This window comes from Mytilus edulis, chromosome 12 (genome assembly GCF_963676685.1).
Source record: "Mytilus edulis chromosome 12, xbMytEdul2.2, whole genome shotgun sequence".
Classification (NCBI taxonomy): domain Eukaryota; kingdom Metazoa; phylum Mollusca; class Bivalvia; order Mytilida; family Mytilidae; genus Mytilus; species Mytilus edulis.
Genome location: NC_092355.1, coordinates 10,590,422 through 10,610,425, shown reverse-complemented (window position 1 = coordinate 10,610,425; position 20,004 = coordinate 10,590,422). Strand labels below are relative to the sequence as shown.

The 20,004-nt window shown below is 31.7% G+C and overlaps 1 protein-coding gene and 1 pseudogene across 1 annotated transcript; one reads left to right on the top strand and one right to left on the bottom strand.

Moving 5' to 3' along the window:
* Positions 1-17,086, bottom strand: part of LOC139497104 (uncharacterized) — a 39,574-nt pseudogene extending 22,488 nt beyond the window's left edge.
* Positions 3,670-7,061, top strand: LOC139497106 (P2X purinoceptor 7-like). The gene is made up of 3 exons (XM_071285184.1): positions 3,670-4,087; positions 5,629-5,850; positions 6,908-7,061. Exons 1-3 carry the CDS (start codon positions 3,861-3,863, stop codon positions 7,059-7,061), a joined length of 603 nt encoding a protein of 200 aa, XP_071141285.1. The 5' UTR covers positions 3,670-3,860.
* Positions 17,087-20,004: the final 2,918 nt, after the last annotated feature.

Below are 20,004 nucleotides of genomic sequence, written 5' to 3'. Positions count from 1 at the left end.
AGGGCCTTTAGGCCCGAGGGATGATATTGGTCGAGGGTGATACGGCATGTGATACGGATTTTGCCATGTATTATACCCTTTATCATATATTTCAACAGAAGAGTATTATATTATATGAACTGTTTTCTGATCCATAGCACTGGGTTACCTTCAGTTCTACTTTTGTCTTCTTTCAAAGGCCTTAAAAGAACTGCTCAATTACTTATCCGAAGCACCTGAATTACCTTATAATTTGCGTGCTGTTGTTTTAAAAATATTTTGTTTATTATTGTATTAATTTGTGTGTTTTGTATTTTTCATAGTTGCATTTAGTGTGCCAAAAAAATATGAAAACTTGACGTTCGTGACGTCACATACAATATGAAAACTCGACGTTCGTGACGTCACATACCAAACAATGACGTCATGCAAAAAATTTACCTATTTTGAGGAAAATTTTTCTTAAGCCAAAAAAAAACCCAAACTGACTTTATGTAAAAAAAAAAAAAAAAAAAAAAAGTAGGGGTGTGATAAAGGGTAGGGGTGTGATAAAGGGTATGCGATAAAGGGTGCGCATCAAAATTGCGCGATATGGATTAAACAGCAGGCTATTTATCACATATGCAAAACTACTGTATTTACTACTAAACATATGATAAACTACTACAAACATGATAAAGTGGTATCATCCGGACTAAAATACGGAAATTGTATTAGATAATATTATATTGATGATGAAAATGTCCAGACAGTTTTCAATGATATCGTATTGGTTTTCAGTTTGTGAAATACATCGTGAGTAGGAATTGTTTAACAACATATAAAATAAACAATTTATAGAAACATATTACAACTTACAATGTGTTATCGATAGTCATTTTCTGACTGGAAAAAAACGTTTTGTGAAAATCATGGTATTAAGTGTTGCTATTCAGATTTTTAAATCTGCCTTTACACAACTTTTAACTGCCAGAATTCGTGACATCAAAGGTCTGAATCGAGTACCACCTCTGAAGTCATAACACGTGTCAAATGAATAAAATATAATGTGTAGTGTCTTTTTCTTTATCCGTTCCAAAGTAAATTCTTTAGGGCCATTGCTAACCCATAAAAAAATACACTTTGTAAAGGTTCACGGCTAAAGCAGTAATGGGTCTCCTCCGTCGGCGCTGTACATTATGACAGTCCATAGGCGAGAACACCACTGCCTACCAGAACTTTACACAACTTTAAACTGCCAGAATTCGTGACATCAAAGATCTGAATCGAGTACCACCTCTGAAGTCATAACACGTGTCAAATGAATAAAATATAATGTGTAGTGTCTTTTTCTTTATCCGTTCCAAAGTAAATTCTTTAGGGCCATTGCTAACCCATAAAAAAATACACATTGTAAAGGTTCACGGATAAAGCAGTAATGGGTCTCCTCCGTCGGCGCTGTACATTATGACAGTCCATAGGCGAGAACACCACTGCCTACCAGAACTTTACACAACCTTTAACTGCCAGAATTCGTGACATCAAAGGTCTCAATCGAGTACCACCTCTGAAGTCATAACACGTGTCAAATGAATAAAATATAATGTGTAGTGTCTTTTTCTTTGTGTATTTTGTAAACCCTTTGAACCTGAATATAGAAAAGGCTTTTGTTGTAATGTTTTATATTATTATTTTTTTTGCGCAGTACATCTCATTGGCAGTCATGTAACATTGTTGTTGTGTCATTGTTACAATTATCCTGGTATCTATGATGAGTTTATTTAAATAACTTGCACAGTAATAATGATTTATATTTTTTTTTTAATAAAGTTGATTCGAACTAACTGATAACGTTGAAAACAGAACGTTTTGGATTATTTCTCCCCATAGCTAGCTGTTACTGTAATACGATACAATTTTCTTTTATAATTTGGCTCTCCATTTGGTTGGTGTATCACCTAACTATATAGAGATACTTTCATGTTGACAGTAGTCCCCATCTGATACATTTTAATATTCTGTCTTTTTATGAATATATCTGTTGAAATTGGTCTAATTTTCTTCTACTGTTTGTTGTGGTTAGGTGACTTTAAAATTTAATTGAACCTTTCAATTGGTTGACCTATTTGTAACAAAAGAAAAATGTCAACTTGCATGCCTATAATTTCCAGTTATTCAAGCTGGCTATGTGACACGATAAACTGCCGTGTGTGTTACACAAGCTTTACAAAACAAGTCATTCATAGTCAATAATTAAATAAAACACATAATATATTATATCATGATTCCCTTATATAATATGGTAAACAACCTTCTTTCCAATACATTCTGACATTCCCCAGCAACAATGTCTTTCATAGTTATTTACACATTCTTTTATTACATATTTCAAATACAAAATGCAATTTTTCTATAATCTTATTTTGTGCTTTATAGTTGATTGTCACATTTTAGTTGATACCAGCAATTAAAAATCAAACATAGCAAATACAAAACAGTATACAAAACGTATAAAAATGTCAATGGGGCTTTTTTATATAGATTTGATAGATGTAAGCAATAGTGATTTAACACATTGTGCATAGTTTCCTGATCAGTGGGAGCAAATTAGATTATTATTCAAATTTAACTCTTTTAGTAAAAAAACATAATTAGATTATTTAATATATAAAGGAAAAAAATCAAACATGCACCTGATCATGTTCATAACGAATTATTGAATGCAATTTTTTTTTTTTTCAAATCTTTAGTTAACTTGTATCAAGTTTCCTTTTATTATGTGATGTATAATAACATGTAGTCTTGTTACTTTTGCATATTTATTTTAGCACCCTTGTCATCCTTTTCAAAGACGTCGAGAACTTTGGGAAATAATGAGCAGACACTTGTGTATGACTAGACATATAATAAATCAATCACTTGCTTAGAGTATAAGTCTGTTTGCACTACTTAATGTTTATTTTGTGTCAAATGTTAACATTTTTTCTTCTTTTTTGTTAGTTTTGTTAACAATAATGTTTAATAAAAGGGTTTTCATATTTGATTCAGCAACTCCCAAAAGATATCATAAACACTTGTCCCTGCAAATTTAAAGCAAACAATATTAATAAAACATGTTATGCGAAAGATTTTATTATGATTGCGAATATTTTAAAAGTCACAAGTCGTTGCCTTTCAAACATAACCTTTACAAGTAGTAAATAAAACAGCAAATTACTATTGTATAATTATTATATTTTGACCCAAAGGAGTAAAGTTACTTTGTACAATTGATATGAGATATTATTTCTTTGATTTTTATTGTTAAATTATTTGCTTTGAGAATAAGGTAAAAGTGTTCGAATTCTAGGTGCGGAATGTTGTTACCAGGACAGCAGTAACAATAGAACAGAGTCGTGATTGAACATGAATAATAAATTAAAATCTATTTTCTGTGATTAGGTTTAACGACTTTATATTTCATTCCTTTTTATGACTATGACTATATAGAAAAGAATAACATAACAACTAAATTTAAAACTCATATAAGTAATTTGAATGAACTACGGTGAGAAATTTTAAATATCTATCAGTTCTACTAAAATCAGTTTGGAGGTCGCCAGGTACTTACACTGATTGGTGATCGTATGCTGCATCTTAAAGATCACAGGAAACGATTTTTAAATTTTGTTTTTATTTATTAGATATAAACTTCTTATTTGTTTTATTCGAAAAAAATCAGAATTATTGTCAAAATCCGTATTTATATCCATAAAACCCCCTCCGAAAGTTCTGTCAGTATCGGGTGTGTTCATGACTTACTTCCCTTGAATTGAATCTTTTGTCTACGTCATACGTGCCATAGCTTTGTTTACAGCTGATCACCATGCGTATTATACAACTGATATAAAAAATTGTTAAGTATGTCTAGTTCCGGAGCAAGTGATGTTGACGAGTTACCAGAATTAGGAATAAAAGGTTCGTCTGTGCATCCGTATCAGTATGAACCAACAGTTCTCCCGGGAAGAGTTATTTCCGAGTCGGAAAGTGACCCTGACAGTGACACTGACAGTGATAGCAAGTTGGATGCATCGGACGACGATATGCCATTGCCGGGATTAGAAACAGAAGTAGATGACATTAGCTTATGGTAAATCAGCCCTTATTTTTATTCAGTTCTGAAAATAATTTAAAAAAATGCATACTGCAATGTTAAAACGGAGTCGGGGTAAAAAAAAAGGGGGGGGGGTATTGTTGTTGTTTTCTCTTCGTAAACAAATGCGGCTAAAAGTCATTTTAACTTATGCTATAGTATGTCTATATACTAAATCAAAATAAATTTTTTTTCTTACTTACTTTCTTTTGTTTTTTTTTTACAAGAACGCAAATAAGGCTTACAGACCAGCTTGTATTAGTATATATATAGAAATGTAAAGTGATGTACATGTAGGCGGAAATAATATAAAAAAGAAGATGTGGTATGATTGCCAATGAGACAACTATCCACAAAAGACCAAAATCACACAAACATTAACAATTATAGGTCACCGTACGGCCTTTTAAAATAACATTCATGTATCTTGTCCCATGGCCATGGGTGTTCATACTATTAAGAATTCATCATAACTTTACAATTTCCATTGTAAAAGCATGCACATGACATACAAAAATATATAATCTTGCTCACACACACAGTATTTAATTATAAGCAGGCGAGATTGCTCATAATTTTCCCAAAACAAGAATGTTTACTAAAAACATGTGCAAATACATGTACTTGTCAAAGAAGTTGGCACTCGTCTCATCAGATATAACTCTATATTCATTACAACTCTTTTTCTGATAGAAGGCCACTCTGCATGTGTAATGAGTATAGCCCTGTAATAGCTTTCTTTCAGGTAAAACAAATAAATGTCTCGACAATTGTATCAAAATTGAAAGTTGGTGTTGACATTCACAACTATTTGCCCATTTATTTTACAAGGTAATTGTTCTTATTAGAATATAAAAGTTGTCTTATAAATAGGAAAAAATCGATGAGAAAATTATTTTGGAGCAAGAATTTCAGATGTTGTGTACATGGTGTATGTACACTGAATGTTCATATGTTCATAAAAACAAAACAAAGATTTTCATTACTGTGTCAGTTCAAAATCAATCATCCCTGCTTGCATGGTTAGTACCTATATCAGCTCCACTATTATAAACGGTGGTCATGATCATAGTGAAAACACAAGTGAATGGATTAAAAAAAGGAGCTAGTGTCGTCATCAGTGGCGGATCCAGAAATTTTCATAAGGTTGGACCTGCTTCGGTCATGTTTTGAACAGTGATTCCCTAAATAAGCAACCATTTTTTTTTCATAGAAAAGAGGGGACCCAGCCCCTTATTTTTTTCATTTTTTATTTCTTTTCTATATATGGACCCATTAGAATTTATAAGGATTTTTTTTATCAATAAATTTCTTTTTGTATTGTTAACATACTTCCTTTTGGTTAATGTTTTCTTCTTGTTGGTAATATATTTTTCTCCCTGTAGCTAATAAGTCATTGAGACCACTTTGACAACAGGCTCTTTTTTTACCCTGAGTCCCTGACAAATACTTAATCAGGTTCTTGTACCCTTATTTTGCCTTTGTTTACCTTTTTCCAGAACAGCCATTAACATAATTGTTGTATTTGGTTCTTATAGGTGTTCCTGTAGCAGATGTTCAGCAATGCCAACAAGGAGAGAGTGCAAATGTTGCCGGAATACTAATGTTGTGGACAGTAAAGTAGAGGAAGCTGACTTGAAATGTATTACAGAGCATGAAGGATTTCAAGTAAACTGTCTGAACCAGTACGTTTTAGAGACAACATATTATGAATATGTTCAGGATAATGGACCGTTAGAGGACAATGCCATGATTCATGAGTAAGATATTTTCAAATACAACTAAAGTCACAAAATGATGAATAAGTTTTGGCATTTACATAATCAAATTCATGATTCTTTGAATTTTTCTTAAGATGATTTATTAACAAAAATCAACAAGACCAAATACATGGATTATATTTTCAAAGGCAAGTCTGCAAGGGGCTGTTGGTTCTCTAGATTCGCTCAATTAAAAGAATGAGACAATATATTTATATTAACGTTTAATAGCAATATTTAGACCATGTAAATAATATCAATTCTGGCCCTTTATACAGTAATCTTCCTGTAGGTACAAATGTACCTATCCCAAGTCAAGATATTGAAATTTATGGGTTTTTTGCTTGTTGTTGTATTTCATTTTATTTCTGATTTTGGTACATCATATAAAAAGATAAATCGAGCTGTTGATTTTTCCTGTTTGAAGTATTTTAAATGTGGGTATATAACTGGTCCCTTTGTTATCACAATGCATGCGAGTCAATGATCTACATTAAAGGCTCAGCTGTACCAGAACCTACATGTATAATTTCTGACTTGTACAAGTTGTGAATGCTTGCGGCTTTTGCTAGGGAAATGTCTCATTGGCAGTTATACTAAATCTGATTTTTTCATATATACAACATTGTAAAAACAATTTCACAAGTAATAAAATATACAAAGTACTTTATTAAACATGGTTTAGAAACCCCCACAATGATTAAGTATACAATTTACATAATGAACAATAATGTGTTCATATATTGTACATGTACATGTACATATGAATGCCCCTATTGCACTACTATTTCTATGTTTAGTGACAAAAAATTGTGGTCAAAATGTTAAACTCTAATTTGAAAGTAAAGTTATAAAGATCATATCATAATTATAAAGAACATGTGCACTTGGGTTCAAGTTGATTGATTTCTTAAAAACTACCTTGACCAAGAAAATTTACCAAAAGCAAGACAGATGCACAGACCAAAAGTACAAGATACCCCTAATTAGGACATTAAAAAATTTAGTGAGTTGGGGGAAATTCCAATAATTCTCATTAAAACTTGTTTCATTTTAGGACTTATAGATACTTGGCTTACAGAAGGTTTGTAAGATGGGTTTGGCACAAACTGGGAAAGAAAAACAGAAGGATTTTGCCATCATGTGTTGTTACCGCCATTAGAGGTGCTTTTCCATCCCAGGAATACTGTGCATTCAAATATCCAAAATAAAAATATAAACACTTTGTGTAGGAATTTGTTAAAATTATTATATTATTCTGTTGTCATTTAATTCAAATTTAACTTATAAAAAATAAGATGTGGTATTATTGCCAATGAGACAACTATAGACAAAAGACCAAAATGACACAAAGATTTAACAACAATAGGTAACCATACAGCCTTCAACAATGAGCAAAGCCCATACCGCATAGTCAGATATAAAAGGCCCTGATAAGACAATGTAAAACAATTCAAACGAGAAAACTAATGGCCTTATTTATGTAAAAAAATGAACGAAAAACAAATATGTAATACATAAACAAACGAGAACCACTGATTTACAGGCTTCTGACTTGGGACAGGCACATACATAAATAATGTGGTGGGGTTGAACATGATAGCAGGATCCCAACCCTCCCCTAACCTGGGACAGTGGTATAACAGTACAGCATAAGAACGAACCATCAGATAGGCCAAAAATACCAGTTGACGTGGCCCGGTACTTATACATCCCTACACAAAAAGACAAAATGAACAGATCTGAGAGAACTCACAGTTATCTGATGGCTAGTTCAAAGCCACAAACAACTAATAAAAAAATCATGCATCTAAGACTAAAGACTTGTTTGTTTTTTAAATTTTCAGAAAAATTTTACAAATTTATATTTTGAAATAGTTTAATGAATTTTTCAAAGTATTTTTATCCTGTGCTCAGTAAGTTTAGAAGTTTGTCAGTTCAATATTAATAAGTTGAAATATGCATTGTTGTCTCTCTGACACATTCCCCATTTCCATTTTTAATTTTATATACATGATAAATAAATGAATTAGTGTTTATTCCAAATTAAATCTTGATTTGTGGTTATCAACAATGTCTGCCTTGGGGGGATGAGGTTTACTGTGTGATAAAGGAGGAGGTCGGACTTTATCGTCACGTCGTCTTTCTGCAATTGCTTCACTGTAGCTCTTTAGACGCTCCCTTCTGAACAGCAGATCCTGGAATAGTTCTTGAACATAACCTGAAAAAATAATAAAATGTTTATCTACAAAGTCTACAAATTATTCTTCAGGAACAGGTATCAACAAATTTGCACTTGAAAGAAAACAAGACTTTTTTTATATTTCAACAAGTAGAAATACATAGAAAAAAGTTAGTGATGAAATTATTTTTACATATATATCAAAAGGAGGATGTGGTATGATTGCTAAATGAGACTACTCTCCTCAAGAGACCAACATGACGCAGAGATAAGCAACCTCAGATCAATAAAGACTTAAACAAGGAGCAAGGCCCATAACAGCTAGTCGGCTATGCCCCATGATGTCAAAGAAAATACAATTCAGAAGAGAAAACTAATTACTTAATTTATGTACTTTGTACAAAATAATTAACATATTACACAACATCAATTGCAAATAACAATTGAATTCAAAGTCAATAACAAACTAATGAAAATAAAATGCTCTGCAGGATGCAGCTTGATATGACCACAAAGGTGAAACTTTTGAACAGTTGGGGTGGGTATGGACACAACATTTAAGCCTGATACAGCTCTAAATTTAGATTGAGATTACATTTTTGACACAGCACAGGTTTCTGACAAGAATGAATATGGTCAAATTCATTATTTAACTTTAAATTTACCCATTATGGTCCAATATCCAAACTCTAAATACAGTGTTAGATTCAGAATATAAAAAATGTCCAAGAATTCCAAAAAATATTTTTTTGCACCTATTTGACCTCAATGTTGACCAATTTGATATAACATGGCCCGATAACCAAAGAACCCTATCAATCCAATATTTGTTAAATTTTGAACTCTCTCAACCTTTTGCAGACTAATTTGAAAACAAGACCCATAATTACAATTCTAAATATTCAGTTGGATTCGGCATATCAAAGAAACCCAATAATTTAATTTCAGATTAAATTCAAAACAGTTTGATTTTTGACCGTTTTGACCTCAAAGGGGACTAATTTGATAAAGGGGCCCAAAAATCAAAATACATGGTTACTATAGGTTAGATTCAGAAAACCAAAGAACCCCATATTTCAATTTTGTTGAAATCACAATAAGCTTCATCTTGGACACTTTGAACCTTATTGTACACTAATTTGAAAATGGGACCCAAAATTACAAGTCTAAATATACATGTACATTACACATTACAAGTCAGCATATCAAAAAACCACAAAATTGATGAAATAATAAATGTTTAATTTGGGACCATTTTGACCTGAAACTTTTAAAAGGGACCAAAAATCATATATCTAAATACATGGTTTAATTCAGCAAACTAGAGAACCCCATATAATTTATCTTTGTTGAAATCACACTAAATATAATTTTTGACCCTTTGAACCTTTATGTAGACCAATTTGAAAACTGCACCCCCTCCCCCTCCAAAAAATCAGTTAAATTTGGCATAACAAAGAACCCCAACAATTCATTTTTTGATGAAATCAAAGAAAGTTAAATTTTGGACCTCTTTTTGACCAATTTAAAACAGGCCCAAATTCCCAAAATGAAAGAACTCAAGAAATCCGGAATAAAATCCCCTTGAAATTGGTAAAGAAATAAGCAACTTATAAGTATAAGAAAAGTATTTTTTTTGGAACCTAATTCCAAAACTGCTAGGACCATAGTCCCCCAAAATCAATCACAACCTTCCTTTTGTGGTTTCAAACCTTGTGTTTAAATGTCATAGAGATCCATTCATTTTTAAAACTAAAGTGATTATCCAGAAAAAAAAAAGTGTCTTTGGACAACCCTGATGCCAGACAATAATAAAGTGGAACCCAATACATGTATACAAACAAAAAATAATTTTTGACAGTTGTATAAAAATCATGCCTGTAATAGATGTCAAAATGTATTTTAAAAAGTTAAAAATATATTTACCATACGTTGCATTAACCTTAACTTCCTTTGCCACACCTTCACCTTTACGAGCCTTTGGATAGGAAACTCTAAATTGTGCTGTCCCAGTTGATGTCACTGCTTGAGGTCTTGAAGAATTTTCATTAAAATGCATTGCTGCCAAGTAGATTCTGGAGAAAAAAATTATATGATTACCATGTGTCCTATACATGTACATTTTATTGCAATTTGACTATATAGCAATAATTTTCATTGGACATTGACAAATACTATGAAGGGTTAGATTCCGTGTTCTACCAGTTTGTAAAGAAGAAAGCCAGAATTTTGATTTCTGACTTTTCATGACTTTGTAATTTATGATAAAAATAAACAAGAAAGTCACATTTTGTACATCAAAATCTTTTTGTCATAATTAATGCCAATTAGAGGCATAAGATGAGTATAAATAGGTATGTTATTTATGTTTAACATAGGGAATATACTATGACTTCATGTTTAAAATTAGATATTATTACCAAAGAAAAGGCAAGATTTGCAGACCTTTTCATTATAAATGTTTTTTTTTATAGCCAACCTATTTATTATTGGGAATTTAATTTAATTACGGGTAATAAGTGACATAGGAACAAAGATAACTGTATTGTATTTATTTCTTGGCCTTTGAAAAAAAATAAGATCTTTTCTGTACAAATATCTGTTCACCTAGCTCAGATACAGGTCACTAGGGGTACTCAATTTTAAATATGTAGAGTTAAGATTAACTGGAGTAAATATGATTATTACTAGTACTTTAAGAATGACTTTTATTATTACCTTGCCTCCATTTGTGCATGCATGAAATGCACAGACTTTGGTGCAAAGAAACACACAACTCTGTGGTAGGACTCCAAACTTGATGTCTGTTCTGCAGGAGACAGTTTCCCAATATCCTTCATTAAGGTTCTTTCCTGTGCAATCTTTTCAATTGCTTGATACACTTTACTATCTAAAAATTCAAATATAAAATATACAGAACAAGTATAAGCAATATTTTTATTTTTAATTATTTGAGTGATTTTAAAAGTCCAGGGACCGTAACTCTGTACAAAATCATTACACAGACCTGTACAAAATTTGAACTTGATCTGTAACTCGTCATGATAACACTATATACCAATCTTGGACTTTAAACATGACATAAAAAAGGAAGAACACTGATTATTTGTGTTTATGCTCTAGATCCAATGACCATAACTCAGCTCATCTGGGCAAAACATAAATCAAAATTAATGTGTAATTAGTCATGAAAAAAATGATAAATATACACCAAATATCAAGTTAAAGTTTCAAGCATGAGAAGAAAAGTAGGTAGGGGAATATTAAATTTTTACATTCAATTGTCATTTGTACTTTACCTTTTTTTATCCATTCTCTGTCATCAAGTGTGTCGTGAAGACATGCTGGGAATTTCGGGCCATGCCCCTCATGGATGTTTGTAATATGGTTTAGGATGGACGACCACTTCTGTGTTACCATTTCCCCATCACCCTGGCTGCTTGCAGCACACCAGTAAATGTGGTTGCTTATGGACTTGGCCCATCTCCCTATGACATCAAAGCCCTTTGTCTTCCTTTTTCCCAGTGCATCTAATTTCTTAAAAACACCTGAAATTCAAACAATAACCTGAGTGTAAATAAACTAGTATGGTATAGCTTTGCTCATGATTGAAGGCTGTTCAGTGAGCTAAAGTTGTTAATTTCTGTGATTATGTTCTATTAAATTTTGAGGAGTTGTTTAATGGGCAATCATACCACATCTTCTTATTTTTATACATTGCAGCATATAGTTTTTCAAAAAATAAACTAACAACAACAAGGAATACAAAATATTTTTTTACCTCCAAATTCCTTTTTAGTAAGAAATGTTGAATTGTAATGAATTTATAAAGACATTTTTACCTTAAGCAACATGCCAGACATCAAACATGTGATGGACATTTTCTCGTTCCAATCTCATATATTTTTTTATGGAAGGATGTCTGTCTGTGACAAAATTCAGAACTTGAATGTCATTTCCATCTAAATAGGCAAGGCAACGTTTAAGACCCTCCAACTCCATATGGTAAGAGTTAGGAACCTCATTGCTCTATAAAAAAAAAGATCAGCAGTATTATTACTGGTTTATTTATGACATATGTGTTTAAGAACATCTTTAATGACTACCCTGACTAGATATTGATTTTTGAAATTGGCATCTAATGGTACTGAACAATACATATATATATATATGTATTTTAATTCAGTCATGTGAATATACACGTACTAACATTTACAACTACAATGTCATGAGTGTCTTTACATTGTTATACATTAATCATACATTTACTAAATTGTACTGCATGTATTGTTTAAATACATGAAATTTCAATTAAGAAATATTTAAACAATATTGTACCAAAAAATGTCACTGACCCATATTAAAAGTATCTTTAATGACTATATATATATACATGATATATGATGAAACTTCAATCATTGTCAATGATCACTGGTTAATGTCTGTGTCATTTTGGTCTCCAGTGGACAGTTGTCTCATTGGAAATCATACCACATCTCCTTTTTATATTTAATTCATCTGAATGTTTAATAAACAATTAGTAGTAAATTTTAAGACAAAAATGTACCTGAACCAACTGCATATCTATGATTTTGCTACGTTCAAGATCCATAATGCTGTAAGACCCATACTTTGCAGTATGCCCTGGGGTACAACACCTTGCATCACCACCAATCTTAACTGGAGAGCCGTTGTTTTGAATTTCAGTTATAAGGTCTAGCTGTTTACATTGCCATATATCTGTGATTGTTGGCAGCAGGTAGGCATTCTGTAGGGATGAAAATGTTCTTTCAGAGAAACAACATACTGAAGCATGTCTGAAAAATGTTAATATTTTGGATATGCTCCCTCCTGAAAATAGTACTGCTCCAGCCAGAATTAAGTTTCCAAGTGGCATAGTTCCTGAAAAAGGCTGACTGTTCCATCTTGTAATTTCAGGACATTTGCATTTCAAATTAACAGTCACAGCAGTTCCTATAACATTGAACGTATCTATTTCCTTAGTTGACACACAGTGTAGACACACTGATTGTAACAGTTCTTTAAGATTACTCTCAAATACCATGAACTTTCTTTCCTTAAAAGGTGGATTTGTGTGCGGCTCCTCATTTTTATCATGCTCTTCATTTATGTCCATCTCCTCATCACTAAAACCTTCTTCTTCATAAGGAACCCAGTCTTCGTCACTCTCATTGCTGCATGTGTCATGATCTTCGTCTGTCATTTCAGGAGTCTGGCTATATCTAAGTGCTCTAGATGGTTGCACTGTGTCTGTCTGTACAGCTGCATCAGTAGTATGCACACACCTCATGTCAGTCTGACAGCTAAAGTGGTTCTTTTCCTAAAAGAATATATATATCTTAGAAAAAGAACTTACATACATATTAAAATTTAAAAACCTACATTTTTAAATAAAACTAGAGGCTCTAAAGAGCCTGTGTTGCTCACCTTGGTCTATGTGAATATTAAACAAAGGACACGGATGGATTCACGACAAAATTGTGTTTTGGTGATATTGATGTGTTTGTAGATCTTACTTAACTAAACATTCTTGCTGCTTACAATTATCTGTATCTATAATGAACTTGGTCCAGTTAGTGTCAGTCATTCAGTGGAAAATGAAAGTGAAAATTTACCAATTTTATGAAAATTGTTAAAAATTGACTAAAAAGGGCAATAACTCCTAAGGAGGTCAATTGACCATTTTGGTCATATTGACTTATTTGTGAATCTTACTCAGCTGAACATTATTGCTGTTTACAGTTTATCTCTATCTATAATAATATTCAAAAATATTGACCAAAAACAGCAAAATTTCCTTAAAATTACCTATTCAAGGGCAGCAACCTAACAACAGGTTGTCCAATTCATTAGAAAAATTAAGAGCAAATAGATCTTGACCTGAATAACAATTTAAACCATGTCATATTTGCTCTAAATGCTTTTGTTTTTGAGTTATAAGCCAAAAACTGCATTTTACCCCTATGTTCTATTTTTAGCCATGGCGGCCATCTTGGATGGTTGACCGGGTCACTGGACACAATATTCAAAACAAAATATCCCAATGATGATTGTGGCCAAGTTTGGTTAAATTTGGCCCAGTAGTTTCAGAGGAGAAGATTTTTGTAAAAGTTAACGACGACAATGGACGCCAAGTGATGAGAAAAGCTTAGGAACATCTACTGTAATATTTATTCCTGTGGAAATAATATTCCAGAATAGTTTTTCCATTTGGAACTTATATTATGAAGGAACTTCTATTCCGTGACAGGCCCTTTAGGCCAGGTGAGCTAAAAATGGACAATATCTATCATATTTATAGGTGTACATGTATTGAATTCCGAAGGGGTAGGGATTTTTTTTTTAAATATACAGCGTTATAGGTTGATTTTGTATGCACTTTATATATAAATGTATTTTTTTCCCCCATATGAAAATAAAAATGCTTTGCTGAGTGTAGCCTGATACAAACACAGAGGTTGAACCGTTTGAAAAATATTTATGTCCCTGTCCTAATCCTTTTGCTTATCTGTTGGTGTAGTTCATATGTGGTTTTGTTTATCGTTTTGTAAATATATACATGTAAATTATGGCACTAGTTTTCTCATTCAAATTATATTACTCCATTGTATACTGGCAAACTGTTGGCCTTTTAAAGTATACTGAGTATTTTTTAAAGACTTTATAGCATTGAACTTTAAACTTGAAGGAATTATTAATTGTCACTGACTGCTGCTTACTTTTTACAGTTTACTTATTCTTAACTATTATGTCTTTGATGAAAAGTTGTCTCATTGCAATCATGCTACATCTTATTTAATTCATATAAATCAGTCTGCACCATTAGCAATTAGCAAGTAGTCCTATTCCCTTGACTAGTATTTTATAGAATCATATTAGTAAAAATTTTCAAAATGTCTGATAGTCTGATAGGGACAACTTTTGATATTTAGTTAACAAACAAGCAGATGAAAAAGTATTTGATGCAGACTGATATATCAGGCTGATATATATATCATATGATATTATAACTTACCACTTGGACTGTTTGGATATATGCATTGTATCTTTGAGGTTCCATGGGTATAGCCACTGCTGTGTAGATAGCTTCCTCTTTATCAGATGTCACTTTATCAAAGCACTTGTCTTTGCTTTCTTGTTCATAACATTCATCATGTTCATTTGATCCATGTATGTCTGAATGGTCTGAGTCTGCTTCTGGTGATTCTTGTACATGTATGTCTGAGTCTGCCTCTGGTGATGCTTGTACATGTACAATTTCCAATATTTTATTCAATGCCTGTAACAGTAATTTTCAAGTTTTAATACAAGTGCATGTACAGTGTATATATATATGAGCTTTATTATCTGTATTTTTTTCAGCAGAGATTATAGTCTTACATGTACATATATTAAAAACAATACTTAGATGCTGATCCTCTTAATTATATGATGAATTAAAATCATTGCAATTCATAATTCATTTAGCCTTTGTCTCTGCATGATTCTGATAGATGGAAATATAATTCAGAGCAATATAATATAAATAGTATATATATTAATCATGTTGTATAGCATTGTATAACATAGTTGACTGACTTTAGCTTACATTACATATGAAAGTACCCTATTTGTTAATGGAACAAATTAACTAATGATTGTTTTAATCATTCTTACCATGCAATTTCCTTGCATCATTATCATGATTATAATTTAATTACTAATTAGTACATTTTTGTCAGTCAGATATATAGCTGACAGATTTTTTTTTCTTCAAATTTATACTTAGCATCAAGCCATGAATGTTGATACTAAACTATATATATTGCATGATATAGTACATGTAATAATACAATGAAATAAGATAGATCACAATGCTAAAAACAGACAAAGGGAGCTACATTGTACCAATTGATAATCCAGGGAAGGGGCTCAGATAAAATTTTTAAAAAGAAAGGACAGAAAAAGATTAAAACAAATCAGGATGAGGAACCTCAACTTTTCTAAGATGACAGACAATTTATGTAAAAAAAAACCAGGGTTACAAAAAAAAAAATCCTGAACAAAAATCTTCATCCAAGGGACACGCCCCCCCCCCCCCCCCACAACTCTCAAACCCACCCTTAAAAACATAAATATATGCCCCCTTCTGACAGGGGTGGATCCAGCCATTTTAAAAAGATGCAGGGTGTCCAACCCATGACAAAAGGGGGAGGGTCAAACGGTAACCATATGTCCCTATTCAAATGCATTGATCGCCAAAAAAAGGGGGGTCCAACCCCCACCCCCCCCCCTCTTGATCCGCCACTGCCCTTTCACAATTTCATTATAAATTAAAAAAATGTTTGTACACGAAATTTTTTGCGAGTTATAAATAATTAAAAAAGATAATGAAAAAATTAAAAAAAAAACCTCTATTCTTTTTCTTTTCCTGACCGCTCCTGATTGCCGAACATGCTTTCTCTTTTTCTCTTCTGCTGACACTGTCAGTGTTGTGTTCTGTAGCTTTTTGGGGGAAGAAAAGTCAAAGATCGTCGGCACTGCGTCTGATTTTAACTGTAACTTTTTCATTTTGTATCCAATTGAAGCTGCAAATAGCGGATTTACCACAAACTGATCATTGCTAAAATGTTTAGCGCACAATCTGGATATGTTGGATGGCTGAAAGTTCTTCCGTTTCACCTTGATTGTCCATTGTTTACGTCTATGATCATCTTTCGGAAACTCAAATAGTCCTATTCCTTGACCTGACCCAGTTTTGCAGTTAAATGCAACACAATACACCATACTAAATATAGATTACACGCTCCAATAATTTCAACTCCTGCTAATGTAAAATGAAAGTCGCCGATAGCACGTATGACGTAGTAGGTAAAGGGAGATCATCCAAGAGTAAAAAATACGCGGGCTATTCAAATGGGTATAAAATCGTCTTTTTTCTTATGAATAAAACGGAACATTTAAGATTGAATCCGATTTTTATCTGTTATTTATACTTATGGACACATGATAACAAGAAATAATAATATATGGAAAATCACTTCCTGTGATCTTTAAGTAACCTTACTGACCTTAAATACTGTGTAGTTTCGATAACAAATGAGTTGAAGAACAAAATTAGTAAAAAGTAAAATCACAAAAGTACTGAACTCAGAGGAAAATCAATTCGGAAAGTTCATAATCACATGGCAAAATCAAATAACAAAACGCATTAAAAACGAATGGAAGTATTGCACTTGCCTGATTCGAACGTCTGTTTGCTATACTTTAGTATACACCTGGTGCCCTTGACTATAATGCTGTATGTCTGCTGGTATCATTCATGTTAGACTACATATCAAAAACACAAATGTATAAGAATTTGTAGTGAAAAGACATGACCAAGAGGACTAATCGAATACATTCACACTAACAATCGTCAATTACATTTTGTGTAGTTGTATAATACACTTGCTTTTTGGTCAAATAAAATTTTAACAGTTTTTTTAATCCCATATGATTTGTTTGACATGTAAAATTTTAGGCCTAGATAAACAACTAAGTTTTGTCCATAATTTCTAATGAATATATATGAACAAAGTCTGGAGGATGACAGTTGTTTTTCTTTCGTTCTGTTGATTTATAAAATAAAACGTTCAATTTTGTCAAAAAACATTTCTACTTCATTGTTCTTTTTGCAAAATGTTCGAACATAATAAAGACCTATTTATTATAACAAAATGACAAAACAATGACATCAGCTCGATATAATTAGAGATACAGTATATTAACATGAACCATACAACTGATACATTTGTAGATCTGGTGTTTAAGATCCCAAATTTTTATCCATAATAATATTATACCATTCTATTTTATTAAACAGACATTGAGAAATACAGACTATTAAAATGATTCTTTGGAATATAACCTTCAGCTCTCGAAGTTGTACTCAATGGTTCAAGGCAATATTAAAAAAAAAATACTAATAAGAATCCAAATGTTGTATATGCAAGCTGTTTATAACGCCTTTTTCTTCAAAAAACATCGTAAACCATACCAATTCTCAGATAAGCCATAACTGTTATCCACTTATTTTTGTCTACGCCCATACGCATAGTGGCTAAGTTGTAATAAGCACAGCTTTTCTAAAATTTTTATCTCTCAATTAATTTTTTTTGGTTTTTGCTTTTGAATTGTTTGAAATAGGGTGTAATGTTTGATTCTTTTGAAGACAAAAGGCGTCGGACGAACTAAATGTTATTCCTAAAATCTCCATTCGGTGTTTACTTATCGAAAATTTAAAGATTTATAAGGAAAAATAGAAGGAGAAATATCATTGTAAATAACAAAAATAAAAGATAAATAAGCTTTGTTAAAATGATGTCTTATAACGAATGCTGATACAACTACTTATCATAAACCAAAGTACAAGTACTACGTGGTTTATCTGATGTATCAGAATGAGTGAACGCATCATTGGTATTGTATTTGGTAATTGTAAGAGTTCCCTGACATGATTAACTAATAACAACTGGTGTGTTAATATGGTATTCGTTCTTGTATATTTTTACAATGGTTGAATGTCAATAATACAAATCTCCACAAACTAAGACATAAAACAGAAATTAACAACTTTGAATCTCCATAAGGCCCTCGACAATGATAAACGCCCTCAGTCCGTACTGGAAAAAAACTGAAATGACATATGAAAAAAAAACAATTCCATCGAAAAAACGTACGGCCTTATTTATGCATACAATACTAAAATGAAATATATAACACAGTACCAAACGACAACCTATGAATCAGACGTATGTTATATTGAAGTGTCATGTTATATCATACGCCAGATTTAAACATTAGCTACATGTTTTAAAATTTGATTTATTATATTATGGATATTTTTATGAAATCAAACGAGCTTTCTGTGTAGATTTGAATTAGTCAAAAGGGACGTAGTGGCCAATGTAATAAACTACTATTTCTGAACCCGGAACAAGTTTTGTTTTTGTTTAGAAGAAAACAAATTGTGGAATGATGGACAAAACAACAAACCGACGACGATGTACTCATCTGTACATCCCTGTATTACTTCAGCAATGAACAAAATATATACAGTTATAAGTGTATATACATATCGTTCTTGATTTTTTGTGTTTATTACATTGATTTGAATATTTTGATTTAAATCTTAATGCATTTATTTGATTTAAATAGCTGTAAACAGAAATAAGTCCAACTTTCTGCCTTAAGGATGTTTGCTCCTCTACTTTTTGCATTTTTGCCAGATTTTCGGAATCCTCTGGTTTTATCAATGTCTTAACATTAAAATATTTTGCCCACTAACCCCTACTTTTCTTTTCATATTTTTATTACATATTATTTAAAAAGCCATATTTCAAAATCTTATGAAATCCTTATTATTTTTTCATAGTTTTTAAACAAAATAGATGCCAATGTAAAATGAAAGAAAAATCTAGAGAGAATTATTTCCTGCCAAATTTTCAAAGGTTATATCTCGAAAACAAGCACACGGACCCTTCATTTTTTTCTGCTTTTTTTATTTCTTTATTTATAAACTTTCACATTATAACGGTCTTTGAAAAAGCTTGTTATTTTTAAACAGAGTAGCGAACATCATTTGCATAATTATTTTCTAACGATTTACAAAGTATATGCTCTTTAAATTGCAAAATACTGTGCAGTAGGCAAATATCATTTTAGCATTTCTTTGATACTATTTGAATAAGAAGATTGATGAAGAATAAAACACTTTCTCGAAGTCCTGGGTTACTATTTTTGGAACAACTTTGAAGTTGTGCTGTTTTTCTTCTTTTCAATAATACAATAGTCAAAAGGTTATTTAAAAAAAAATCGACCTTTTTATATTTAAATTATAATTACATTTTACTTAAATCGTTACAGTTTATATATTGTATGTAGGATGTTGGAATAAATGAGTACATCATTTTTGCCATTCCGGAACGGTT

Coding starts and splice junctions, on each gene's coding strand:
- LOC139497106 (XM_071285184.1), top strand. CDS start 3,861: ATGTCTAGTTCCGGAGCAAGTGATGTTGACGAGTTACCAGAATTAGGA. Junction 4,088..5,628: donor GTAGATGACATTAGCTTATG/GTAAATCAGCCC, acceptor TGGTTCTTATAG/GTGTTCCTGTAGCAGATGTT. Junction 5,851..6,907: donor GACAATGCCATGATTCATGA/GTAAGATATTTT, acceptor GTTTCATTTTAG/GACTTATAGATACTTGGCTT.